Consider the following 14,663-nt stretch of genomic DNA (forward strand, 5'->3'; position numbering starts at 1 on the left):
AGACCTTTTTTAGCGAGAATTCTCATCAACAAATTTTGTCTCAGGTTGTGCAGTCAACGCTCTTTATCAGACAAGTCCGACATCAAGTGTTGCTCTAGTGCGATTTGATGCTGCAAATTTTTAATGGTCGGTAAGCCGCTGTTTGGTGCATGTCAGAATGTCAGATTCCAGGAGGTCTACCCAAACTCCCACCTCATCCAACTCCCAATCCACCCCCACCCCCCGTAGGACCGCTTAAGGTTACTGCTCACATGAAGTAAGTAAAAAAGATTGAAACAAAAATACTGAAACTGAAACCCAACTTAAATTCGGTTTTCAAAAACTGTTCAGGATATTATTTGTTTTTCAGATAGCTTGAAATTTTTTTAGTTAAAACAATAAAGTAAAGTTGAATAGAGCGATATATTGAAATATTGATATCCAAAAGATCATTTAAAAAAATTATATAATATAATATAATATAATTATAATATAATGTTATTATATAAAATTGTAATTTGAAAACAAAATGGCAAGTTATGAAAAATTTAGATAATCATTCCGCTAATTATTGAAAATTTGAGTTGAGAAAACACAATTTTTGAAAATTAAACAATAATGTTCCGAGGAGTAACACTTGCAAATTCTGAAAACGAATTCCGAAGTTTGAAATTGAGAAATTTTTGCTATTGCTAGGTTAGAATTCGCTTATTTTTTTGAGTTTTTTAATGAAATATTTTTATATTAATTTTGTTGTTCTCTAGCACACTGTAACTCTATTTTTATCCTCATCATTGATAGCTAACCCCAACTAAATCCCTGTTTTTTTCAGTGTTTTTGAACCGGTCGGTGTTTTGTGAGGTCGGCCAATCGATAAAAATGGAGCCAGATGAAAAAAATCGAGAACATTTTTTGAAAGTTTTTCTTGTCAAAACGTAAAAAGGCAATAATTCTAAAACAATTTAACCACGAGCTCAATGCTTTCCCAAAAGATAAAAATAAGATCCATTTAAATTAATAACTCTTTTCTGCAATGGGTATATGACAAAACTTTTGATTGAGACCTATTAAAAATGCTAAAGGTTTCATCGCTTTTTGGATTCGATGCTTTAACATCGTCAAATTTTTAGTGACCAACCATCAGTTGGAAATTTTTGGTTTTATAGGCAAAAAAGGATTTCAGTTTCTCGTACACATTAATTTTTTTGGTTAAAAATAGCAATTATGAACAATTAAAAACTTACTTTATTTTCAGTATTTTTCCTTTCAAATTTCTTCAGACAAAGGAATGTTTAATGTTCATGGATTCAAACATCGCTAAAAACAACTTTTGAAAAATAATCATTGATCTTTTTTCTCGAGTACCTTTTAGTAACTTATATAATCTTAGATTTCTATAAAGATGTGGAATATTTGCAGTCTCAGATGTTTTACGCTCGAAAATGGTCGTTGGCTTTTAATTGACTTTTCTAAAGTTTGGTTGCAAATGAAACTCTTATGCATTATTCTAAAGGACCTCTTTTAAGTGTAATTGCGAAAGTCATATTTTTGCAAATCCCTGGCACAAAAATACTATCAACATCTGAAATATGAGCTATTTTCCCTGGATAAGGTCCGCAACCCAAAACAGGCATCGGCAAATTTTTGGTTGCGCCTTCCGTCTGGTTTTTGGTTTTTTGGATCTGTTTAATACCCAAATTTCTCTCCGCTCCGGTCGGTCTCGTGAATACCCACATTTTTGTCTGCTCGGTCTGCTCAGTTCCCGCACATTGCTCTATTTTTGTCTGGTCAATACCCAATTTTAGTTTTGTCATTCTAGCCAATACCCATATGGAAAACCCAAAGGTTAAGCCGAAAAGGAGCGTGTATTCCACATAATGTACAAATGTGTGCTGAATTGACTGTTTTTGAAAATAACAGCCAATCATATGTACCAAACACCTATATCTAGATGATTAGACTACTTCAATTTAGTTTCTGAATTTCGCAATGCTCTTGAAACTGACCGTTTTTGATCAAAAAATTTGAAAAAAAAATCATTTTTCATTCTCGTACAAAAAAGTGAAACGAATAAATTATCATTTCTATTGATTGATTCTACATGTTTCAGTGAGTCTAGCCAATGGCCTGGCCTAGGGACTGTTTGGTCTGGTCAATTGCCTGGCCAATGGTCTGGCGCAACAGCCTGACCTAAAATCTGACCATAGATTTGGAATGGCCTGAAGTCTGGCCTTAGGTCTGTTTGGCCTGTCTGAAAGTCTGGGCAAAGCCAGTTCAGTTAGGTCAATGGTGCCAAAGTCTGCTTGTTCTGGCCAAGGGCAACCCATGGCGGTCTGAACAATATATGTCTTGGGTCGCGGCAGTTAGGAGAAATTATTTCACTCACCTCTCTCCGAAAAGAATCACTGACGAACAGATTGTCCCCATTGACCTCAAAATGGAGCAGAATCAAGCAGAACGGAGAAAAGAACTGCATTTTCTACGTTCAGATCAAACCAAATTACAACTGATAACGAGTCAACGACTCACAACTAAAAGAACTGCTTTTTCATGTTTGATTCATTAAAGTATAATGACAAATGAGTTTATATGAAGCAAAAGCAGATAAACTTTACTTATTTTTCAAAACTCGAACTTAATTAGTTGCATTTTTACTAAGAATACACACAAACGCATCTTAGGCATATATTATACATTATTTGTTTTGAACTTGTTTTGTTGTGAAAAATAATCAAAGATATTTTGATTTATATTTGATCAGACCATTAACGATCAGAGATAGGTAATAATAATTTAGGAAAAAATGCCGCGTTCAATTTCAGTTAGCAACTGTTAATGGCACGACAGGTCTAAAACCAAATTTAAAAAAGTAACACTGAACTCGTCATACCAATTCGCATCCAATTAACGTGAAAAAGCTTATTCATCCGTATGATATTAATTTTAATATGGTCACATTAAAAACTTTATTATTCGAAAATTTTTGAGCTATAGCTCTATTATTGAAAACTTTGATGCTGAAGACTGATGATAATGTTTGTCAATTTTATCGTTGATTTTAGCGTAAGAGAGCGCCTAAGTAAGGTGTTTCTTGTTTTGCAGGCGATAGGAACAAAATTGTTTTTTTTGCTTGTTCCGCAATCAAAAGCATGTAATTTCGAAACCGAAAAAAAACTGACTGCTTTTTATTCACTATGAGAATACAATACTACATTGATCCGATTGTGATAATTGCTTATGACTTGTGGACAAAGGCCTCAATTAGTTAACTTGCCTTTCTAACATAGACAACAGCCAGGATGAAGTCCGCGACCCAAGACAGGCATTGGCCAGACCGACCATACCCAAGACAGGCATTGGCCAGACCGACCATACCCAAGACAGGCATTGGCCAGACCGACCATACCCAAGACAGGCATTGGCCAGACCGACCATACCCAAGACAGGCATTGGCCAGACCGACCATACCCAAGACAGGCATTGGCCAGACCGACCATACCCAAGACAGGCATTGGCCAGACCGACCATACCCAAAGATAAGTATTGGCCAGACCGAACAGACTTTGGCCACCCTTGGCCAGACCAAACAGACTTTGACCACCATTGGCCAGACTGAACATACTTTCTCCAGACCATTGGCCAGACCGAAAAGAACCATGGCCAGACCGTTGTCCAGACCGTCGGCCAGACCCTTGTACATACATTTGGCTAGACCGAACAGGCTTTTGGCCAGACCGTTGTCCAGAACATCGGCCAGACATTTTTGTCGATTTCACTAAATCTTTACGAGTGTCGGTTTTTGTCAAACCATACAAAGCATCATAGCCTTCATGGCGAGAGAGGAATATCATTTGTGGTGTCATAATGAAGCTGAAATTTATTGTCATTTCTGCATTTATATATTCGCGCTATTTCCCATAATTTCGATGTTCAATATACCGAACGTCGAAATTATGGATTATGGGAAGCAGCGCAAAGATGTTCTGATGAATCAGTAATTGTGCGATAGTGACTGGACAAACTATTATGAATCGGACGACCGAATCATAGTTCTGAAATACCAAAATTATGAATCGAGTTAACGGGTCACTGTTCCGAAATGTCAGATCTATGAATCGAATTACCGGGCCATTAATTTCTTCCGGGACAGTGTCTTTAACGACCCGGAATGACACCCCAGAAGACGTTTTGTCGAGTCATAATTCCGCGAACTCAACCCGGGTGTTCTATTATCTTTGTTCAAGTTGTTTAAGTACTTAACTGAATTGGATCACCTCTTGGATAACGCTAATCTAAAAATAAATTTGTTAGGTGTGACTAAACTTTTCTTGTCAAATAGATTCTAATTTGATATGATAAACCAATTTCATACAAATTTGATCACAATAATAGAGATGGGTTTATAATCTATTCCATCATTTGGGTCTTCTCTAATGAAATTAAGAAGTCAGAAGTCAGAAGTGAGCTGCGTGGAAACTTTGATGCTCAATTGATAAATTTTGTCTGCTCCCTTCTGAACAGTAAAAAATACTGAACGACAAGCCGTACTCAACATTAAATATACGGAGTGAAGAACATTTTTTTGTTTTTTTTGTCAAGCTACAGTATATTACTATTGGGTTTTCCAGTTATCAGTGTATGGGTGCTGTCTCTATCCAATTACTGGTGTCACCGTTACGTTCCCCCCGAGACAGTTTTGTTTTTTTTTGTATAACTGTATCGGAATTTTTTTGAACGTCAAATTATCTGAATTTGGGTATTCTATACACACAAATTGGGCTGTATTCCATCTCGTCATCGGGTGACACCAAACCATTTACATCACATAATCTTTAATTCTATTAATAAATGAGAAGGATAGAATCATAAAATCTCTAGAAAACAATTTGGCACAGTACGCATTGCAGAAACAGAAAGTTACTTACCAGAAAGAGACAATAAATTGCGTTGAGAAAGATGTTGAATACTTCAAAGAACAAACATCCAACGTCATTGATAATTTGCTAGAAAAGCAGGAAAATTCGCGTTTACTAAAAAATATTGAAACACCAAATAAAAAATACTATCCGCAAGTGATACCGCGCTTTGCAAAGCAGCTCTTAATATCAGATAGCACATACCGCAAAGTCAATCAATGAGACATCTGGCAGCAAACGGCAATGCATTCATATTCTTCAGCAACAATTAAAGATATTGGAAATGTTGTTGAAATATATTCTCCTGGGGCTAACGCGGAGACTTTAGTACTACACGCTGGACATAATTCAATTGATAAAGGTTTATCTGGGCAAGATGCTGCAATGCAAATGAAAGATACAGTTGATAAGTGCATGAAAAAGTTGAAACTACACCGTGTAGCTCTCTGCAAAGTTTCACCTGTCAAGGACGGCTGTTATGCTCGAAATAGTAATAATGAGAAAATTACAAAGTTCAATGAGCAACTTGAAATGATATGTCTGGAACTGGATGGTATGTATCCGTGGTCAAAAGTTGAATGTCTTGACAATGCTCTGACAGATAATGATATTTCCTATGACGGTGTTCACCCAAATATAAATGGAATCAAAAACCTTGTGAATAATATTCGTCACTATAATGTCTTGAACAATCTACCTGCAGCACAGAATGTTATCCAATCTCGAAAAATTCCAAATTATCGAAATTTTGCTTGAGTTGATTAATCTGAAAGAAATGAGAATTTGTTTTTTAATATTAGTAAAAATCACTTCATAGTTAGTAGGAGCAGTTTAACTCAAGCAAAACATTCGTTATACAATATTGTGTACATATTGATGGTCAGCTGGATTGAAAAAAATTTGCACCTCAAAGCTGTTCGTTTTCTTTGAAACTTGTTTTTGAGAAAAGCATTACTCCTTTGTGGAGATGTTGAAAAAAATCCTGGTCCCTTTGATACATCGAACTTGTCGACTTTTGATAAAGTGCTAGTTCCATCCCAAAAGTGTTTGAAATTTTTTCTCATAAAATTGCGTAGCATACAAAATAAGTATGCAGACTTTTCGAACTTGCTTGAACAACTAGATTCGCAAACTATACTTATAGTAACCGAAACATGGGTTTCCGAGCAACAGGACACTAATTTCAATATTAGTAATGAACATCTTTTCTTACAAAAAGCTCGATCAAAACAAACGGGAGTCCAGCGAGGTGGGGGTGTTGGAGTTTGGATCCCCAGACACTTCAATGTTAAACGTAAGAAAGAATTTGAGTTGGCTAATGCAAATTTTTTTGAATCAATGTGGCTCGAAAATAATGAACCTCTGAAAGATAAATGTTTGGTGAATATTTCGTACAATCCGAGTAAAATCTTTCCGATTTTTCCTTGAAAGAGTTGAGTGCTGAAGTATCTAACGCATATTTCTTAACAGACAATCTTCTTCTATTTGGGGACTACAACATTGACCAATTCAATACAAAAGAGAAAGAAATAATTGATAACTTTACATCTGGTCTGGCACTTAATCCAAGAAATGTGGACACTCCCACTTGCATCAAAAAAACTAATCAGTCCCTTATCGATCACTGCTTCATCACAAAAAACCAAATTGTAGAATGGAAAGTTTGTTTGCCACCCATTGAGGTTGACCACAATATCATATTTTATCAGAGTAATTTAGAAATGATAGGGAGCGACGAAGATACATATTTCTTTAGAAGGAACTTTTTTTTCGGGGGAGAAATTCAACAGGGACTTGGTTTTTGAGGACTGGCGACCTTTGTATCAAGAGGAAAATTGTGATGAAATTTTTACAAAATTTAATGAAATTTTTCAAAGTATACTTGATCAACATGCACCTATACAGATCTGTGATTCTTCACTAAAACAAAACAAAAAAAGTGAAAAACCATGAATATTCAAGGAACTCAAAAAATTAATAGCAGAAAAACATCATTTGTACAATCAATACAAATTGTCTCAAAACTACGATGTTTTCGACGAGTTCAAAAAATGCCGTAACCTAGTGAACCGAAAGCTACGAAATGCACATCACAAATATTCTGTTAATTTTTTTAAGCAACATGAAACATCGAAGCAGAAATGGAATTTCATCAATAAAAAATTAGGAAACCACAAACAAGGTATTAAAGTGTCTGAAATTGAAATAGAGCGAGCTAAGACCGTTGACAAAAAAGCAATCTGCAGTGCATTTAATAAATCTTTTGCGGAAATGGGCAAATATTCTGGTGATTTTGTTCCTCTCAATATCCAAAGGTTGGACCACTGTTCTGAAAAATTCAATTTTAGAGTATTGACTTCAAAAGAAATCTACAAAACCATTGATAGTTTAGAAAACAGTAAATCACCGGGTCCAGGATTTGTCCATGCATGGGCTTTAAAGGCGGCGAAGTACGCAATTGGTACTCATCTATTTATTTTTAATGAATGCATTCAGAACAGTGTCTTTCCAACTGTTCTAAAACATGCAAATGTCACACCAATTCACAAAAAAGGATCAACAACACAAGTGTGTAACTTCGGACGAAGTAGAACCAAAAGTTACTTCTAACGGAAATTAATAAAATCTGCTAAGAGTTGTCGTTATCTAGGAATACACCTTGACTCAAAATTGACTTTTGAAGCACATCTAATTGTAGTTTTAAAGAAAATGGCGGCCGCCATTCGCTCACCATATCTTGTAAGAAACCATATACATTTGGAAGTAAGGTTGCAAGTTTTCAAATCTTTAGTCCTGTCTCATTTGTCATTCAGTGGAGTTTATTTACAAACTATGTCAGCTAAAAATGTACAGCGTAAAAAACGACAGATTAATTGGGGCATAAAATGTGTTATCTGCTTCGTAAATTCGATCATTGTTGTGATATCCTTCTCAAATCGCATGTCCTACCAGCTGAATTAAATATTTCAAAGTTTAGTATATTGAACCTCCACACAGACTTGATTCAGAAGATAGTATCAGAAACATTTAAAAATGTGCAAACCGCCCACAGTTAAAACAGAACAAACGGACAAAACAGCTGATAATAAGAACGCAAAACTACACTATGCAGAGTAAAAGATCTTTGATTTTGAAGAGCATACAAAAATGTGATAAGTTACCCTCTAACGTAGGAGCTACGGAGAACAAAATTCTTTTCAAAAGAAATTTAACAGAGTTTTTGCAACGTCAGCATGAAAATTTTTCAAATTGATAGACAGTTAGGATCATTCGTGTCTTATTTTTTTATATAGTAGAACGAACAGCTTAATGGGTAACATCAATTGATAACCAGAAATTTTATGTATAATTTTGATTATTTCAATAAATATTCGTGATTATTCTAAAGGCATGTAAACTTTAACATTTCGGTTATATTATTAATTTACATGTTTGGAAAAAAAATAGAATTGTCGTTTGTGATACCGAAGTTTGGAACAAAACTTATATGAACTCATTTTTTTTCCACAACATTGAGGTTTTTTTGCTTAGTCCTCGCCCACATAATTCATCTTCAAAAGAATTGGCAAACCTAATTCCAAAAATTTTCTGTGTCTTGGTTTTTGTCTCAGTCTTCTTTAGCAGTTTATTTACCAAGTGTAATAACAAATACAAGTTTTTTCAAAACGATACGTTAAAAAAACTTGTCTTTAAATAAAGTCTGGGCGCTTAATTAAGATACGTTAGTATTTGCAAGCGTCCACTCCTGATGAAACTTTGGATTTATGGAATTTTAATAGTGGATTCTGCTGTGTCCACAACTTCTGCGTGCTTTATAAATTAACAGGAGAAATTCAATTTCAAATTCAAATTCAAAATAAAACAATTGTTTATTAGACTTAGGGTACCTTTTCGACTCGTAAGGATTTGTTTGGAAGCATTCCGTATGCTGGTTATACCTACCGCTCTTCTAATGCTGATAATTAGGGTTTTAATAAATTTTCATTGCTAAGGTTGAGCGTGGAGCTGACGCTAGATTCTAGTAGATTTAGTTTTCAACTGTTTCCAAAATATTAAGTTATATCATTTGCTTCTTTTTTTAACAAAAGCTGCTTTAGTACGTTTTAATTACCCAGCACCGTAATTTCATACATGTCTGAATGCCTTACTTCCATCAATGCCTGTGATTAAGGCAGTTAGACAGCAAATGCTCAATTTTGCTGAAGGCTTTCAATCGCAAATGCATTGTACATCAGATCTTTCAAATCTCGATTTAAAGTGAATTTAACCGTAAACGTTTAATATTTAACTCTTTTGGCCGGGGTTTCGATTCTTTCGATTTTCCTAAAGAGGCAGAGCATAGTAGGTGTGAAAAAAAGTATCCAAAACCATTGCTCTTACTTAAATTTATTTGTTGAGTATATAGTAATCAAAGAGTGGCCTGGTTTATCCGACGGTGGCTACATTTTAGTGTTTTTTAGGTGCTGCGAACAGGTGTGGTCGCAAAACATTATATTTAATTTTCTTTCTTTGCTGGCTTTGTAATTAATATTGGAAATGCCGGGTATTTTTTGGCCGTTCGAGGTAGCCTAACCCCTTTCGAGGATATCATAAACTGTTTCAATTCAGTTATGCGGGCTATAGGCAAGACTTACTACTATCGGCCTTCAGCCTTTTCCTGCAGACTTATTAAATTGAAGCCATCCCCCCCCCCCTGAAAAAGGTCTGGTTTCACACAATCTCAGTTTTTTGCGCAAGTTGAGTTTTATCCGTCTCCATTGAATTTTTTTAGTCCTTGTTCTATACAAAAAATTTTGTGCGTCCCTTTTGGGAACTTGACCAGCCAAGTTCAAATTAGAGGACTTAAAGAATTCTCATTGATTAAATTAGAGAACTTAAAGAATTCTCATTGATTAAATTAGAGAACTTAAAGAATTCTCATTGATTAAATTAGAGAACTTAAAGAATTCTCATTGAAAAAGTTAACATGGACTCTACCTCCAGAAAATTGTTCTAAAACTGCGACAATAGGCAGGAAAAATTTAAAGCGATTTGCACCTTTTTCATCCAACTATCGCTGGGTTTTTTATTGGACACACCAGAACCCTAGCGCAATGTCTCCACAGAGCACTATCAGTATGTAGAAAAAACATGACTTTTACAGAGATGTTTCCAATAATCTTCATCATTTAAACGTGATTCACTGTGTTGGCTTTTGGTCTCAGAGAAGTTGCTGTTTGTCTTTTTTGGGCAAAAAGATTTTTTCAAAAATCATTCTTTTTTTCTGAAAAAAAAACACTCAGATCTTGCGAACAAGTTAACACTCAAATATGGAGAGTTTTTCTGTTCCTAATATTCTGGGAGTCTGAATCGTTTGAGCTTGACATAGAAATGTTCCTACGGATGCTTGGAAAAAATTATCGGCACAAGAGTCAATTGGTTGTCTAGATGTACCTGAATGCATGCTTTGAGAGACATTGCCGACACTAAGAGTCACTAGAACAACTAGATGTACCTGAAACCATCAAACATAGTGGTGTGAGAGGGAAATGGAGTGTTTTTGAGGTGCGGAAGAATTTTTCTTGATTAGATTTGCGGATCCACTCATCACAGTGTAGCTAGGTTGGATTGAATGGCAAAACATTTGGCTAAAAGCGTCAGAAGAATACTCAGGAAGTAAAATAAGCAACTAATAACATAGAAGCAAAAAAGTAGTGATTTAAAAGAACTTGAATTATATGAACAAATTGAAAAAACTTAGGCATCTATAAATTAGTTTAAGAAGCATGTATAACCAATATGGAAGTCATCAACTCGGATCCTTCATAACAAGTCCTTCTTAAAAATCCACTTCTTCAATTTAATCTGATGAATTCAATGATCATGTCACATTTAAAACTTATCAGCATTGTTTTTCAGCATAAAATTTTGGCTTCTGTAACGTAGTATGGATGAGGCCTCTATGACTCAAGTCGAATTGAAAGCTACTACCGCCATTAGCAGTCCTATTGGAACTGCGGTGAAAAGCCCCTCAATTTTAATTACAGCAGGCCGAAAAAACCCGCGTAAACAACGTACTTTAGATCAACTCGTTTATGAGCCCCACTTCAATTCCACTTTCATCTTCCGGACTGCGCACTCCAGTTGAAGTTTCTTTGATTTCATGCAAGGATCATATATGATTTCATGCTCTCCATATTTGATTTCTGAGTACGATTCGTGTATGGAACCAAAGAAATCATTTATGATCCTTGTGTGATTACCAAGAAATCATATATGATCCTAGTACGAATATCAAGAATCATACATCTATTTTTCGAAAATCTTACCATATATGTTTTTTTTTGTTTTTATTCGGTAGGGCATCACCTATATGATACCACGGCTTGATATTGTGATACGCCATAAGACCCTAACGTCCAATATCATTTGCAAAGTTGGGCACTAAATGAAAGAGTAAGTCCAAATAGATAACAAAGTTTTTGACATACTCTGAAGCCAGTTTATACTTAGAAATGCTCATTTATAAAAAAAATTGAGAAAAAAAATTGCATACAACAGCAAACTTATTATTTTAGCCTACACAAAGGATCAAATGTGGATTGCAAATGCGATATAATAATTTAAAGAGCCCTCTGACTGCATTATACGAGAAATTGTGGCCCCAGTCAATGTTTTATGTGTCGTATATGACCTTGTATGATTTCCGAGAAATTGTTTCAACTTCAATAGCAAATCAAAGTTATACAGCTTTTAGTCTTTGAATTTTTCAGTATGATCCCTGTATGATTTCTAGGAAATCATATTTGGTCCTTGTTGGACTACCAAGAATTCATACAAATCATTATGACCTAGTATGATTACTGGGAATCATACATGACCTAGTACGAAATCAAAGAAAGCTGTATGATCGTTGAACCGGCATCTAAACTTTGGCATCTAAAAACTCTCATCTAAAAACTAGTTTAAGAAGCATATATAACTAATATGGAAGTCATCAACTCTGATCCTTTATAACAAGATCTTCTTAAAATTAGTACTGAATCTTTGATTTCCATGTCTTCAATTTAATCTGATGAATTCTATGATCATGTCACGTTTAAAACTTATCAGCATTGTTTTTCAGCATAAAATTTTGGCTTCTGTAACGTAGTCTGGATGAGGCCTCTATGACACAAGTCAAATCGAAAGCTACTACCGCCTTTAGCAGTCCTATTGGCACTGCGGTGAGGAGCTCCTCAATTTCAATTACAGCAAGCCGAAAACACCCGCGTGAACAACCCACTTTAGATCAACTCGTTTTTGAGCTCCACTTCAACTCCACTTTCATGTTCCTGACTGCGCATCAAGGAAATGTTTCTTCTCTATTAATTAAATTCAACAATATATTTTTTGACATGCAGGTGGATATGGTGACCACCAGTGTAGGGAAAATGTACGTGCTGGCCTAAAAATGTATTCTAGAAGATAGACAAGCACTCTATCCACGTGAAGCAAGCCACGTAATTTTATTCTGAAGGTCATTACTAAAACTCTTTAGTCTTCAAATCTAATTATATTTTTAGATTAAATTGCTTTGCAATACGATCGTAATTCGCAGGTTCAATCACTGATCTATGATGAGCATATCTTATTTTCTGCATTCAATACCAGGTGTTTTTGCTCAATTTCGCTAACCATGTAGCTGTAATTGAAGTGAGTATAATGCCCAATTCTGATGAACAACTGCAAAATATGAAGCTGCATCTTAAGGATACTCATCACTTGTTTTGTCGATCATCAACTCAAGTACTGTCCAAATTAGGGCGTGTGACATTGCAAAACATTTGTCAACGCAACAACATTTGGATGTCAGTTGCAAGCGCACAGGACATTGTGGAACTAGTAATTAATTGTCCCGCTCTGGTTTTGATCACTGTTGATTACTTCGTCACTGATCTCTTTAAACATCACAGATTTTCTGATGTCAGGAAAATCTTTGCAAAGATTTTATTTAACATATTTTTGAATATGACTTAACGAGATAATTCGATATCTGAAGATCAAGACGGACCAATATTACTGTGATTTTCTTGGCGGTTGCCGACGACGATGACGTAGATTGAGATGTATTCCGTGTTGCCTTTGTGTTTTCGTAATGGCATTCAGATCGGTCCTATTAGATTTTTAATCTTTTATATTGATTTGCTGCGCAAATATTACTGTAGATGATACAAATTATTTGCAGGCAGAAAGCAAATTATCATTCAAAAATTGGGTGCGTGCTCACTTGAAAAAGAACTTTTAAATGTTGCAATGGGATTTTTTTTGGCATAAAATTGTTTAGGAGGTTTTCAACAGCGGATGACAGAGTTGTCTTTTATGTGCTGTTGAGTAGTGTTCTCTTCTTTATATACGGATTCGCTTTGTATTCCCACTTTTGTTTGATTTAGGTTGAGTCTCAGGTTGACGTCCCAGATGGAAGCGAGTATGTCCAGATTGAAAAAGAACGCACAATGGGGGTTTCAAAATTACGTAGTCTGGAAACATCAAAAGACGCACAAAAGTCTGAACATGAACGCATGAAAGTCTGTACATAGGCCCTTTCCGTTTGGAACGGTCTAGACATACTGGCTTGCGCCTGGCATCTCAACCTCGGTATTATGTCGAAAATTTTTCTAACGTTTAGGCTGCTAATATTTATCTATTTTTCATCTAAGAATGGTTTCAGTGTTGACCTCTAAAAAGTGTTATTTTTACAGGCGATCCATCAAAATAATGCACAACTGGCAGTGACTTTTTATGAAGGATTGTTTTTGGGAGATTGTATTGGTGTTGCCAATTCATACTAAGTTTACTCAGATGAATTCACAAAGCGGAAAAACTGATCAAAGTCTGTTTATGTTCGGTTTCTCGGAGAAACACTTAGCAAAATTTATGTAGTAATTGAGTAGCTTGACACCGAGAAAAAAACTTGAAGTACTCAAATTTACCACGAAAATGAGCGATGAGGCTAAGGAGTAAAAGTCCTAGATAAAAAAGAACAAATTGAATGCATTACGAGCGTCTAACTATTAATTCAATTTGAAGAACCGAATACGAAATCAGTAAGATTAGCCTACCATAATTGAGGTTATTTTTTATTGAGGTTATTTTTTGCAAAATAGAATAAAATATTTTAGATTACGCAAAATTACGTGGATGGCGCTTCCGTCAAACATATTTTGCGGTGGAAAACAGTTTTCATTTTTCAACTTCCAGTTTAAACATTAAAAAAGACCGGAGTTTCCATATAGGGCATCGGCTTTTCATCGGCAATATTCCAAAGCATGCTTCACACGCACATTGTACTAATATCGGAAAAATAAAATCTGGTACTAAAAATGGGTAAATTTACTCAACAATTTTAGACAAGTAGACGCCTGTAAATCAAACTTTGACACTGTGCGTAACGTAACTTTTGAACGAAGGGTAAAATGAAACAAAAAGACAAAATGAACTAAGTGAACTATAAATGAAGTCAGACTACGGCAGTTACATTAGGATATCTTATTTAGGTAACAGACACATTGCTCACTTTCAAGGTACTTGCCAAATTGTGTTTGCTTCTGCTTCAGATCCTTATATTTCACAAAATGTTCCATCGGAAAACGAATTATAATTTGAGGCCTCACTTGAAAATATCTTAATATGTTTTGTTGCGGACTGCATTTACTTGTAACCAGACTGCACTGTTTTTTTTTTTAATTTTAAAAATTTTTTGCTATTTGGTTTCTTATTTATTCTATTTTTTTAATACTTCTAAAAAGT

General features: G+C 35.1%; 1 protein-coding gene across 1 annotated transcript in view; it reads right to left on the reverse strand.

The window, feature by feature from the left end:
- Window positions 1-2,494, reverse strand: part of LOC142354758 (peptidylglycine alpha-amidating monooxygenase-like) — a 40,427-nt gene extending 37,933 nt beyond the window's left edge. Inside the window, exon 1 of the mRNA XM_075407140.1 lies at window positions 2,366-2,494. Coding sequence (XP_075263255.1) covers window positions 2,366-2,455 — 90 coding nt within the window. The 5' untranslated portion in view covers window positions 2,456-2,494. The remainder of the gene's footprint in view (window positions 1-2,365) is intronic.
- Window positions 2,495-14,663: the final 12,169 nt, after the last annotated feature.

The sequence above is a fragment of the Convolutriloba macropyga genome, chromosome 15 (assembly GCF_964194025.1).
Source record: "Convolutriloba macropyga chromosome 15, txConMacr16.3, whole genome shotgun sequence".
NCBI lineage: Eukaryota > Metazoa > Xenacoelomorpha > Acoela > Convolutidae > Convolutriloba > Convolutriloba macropyga.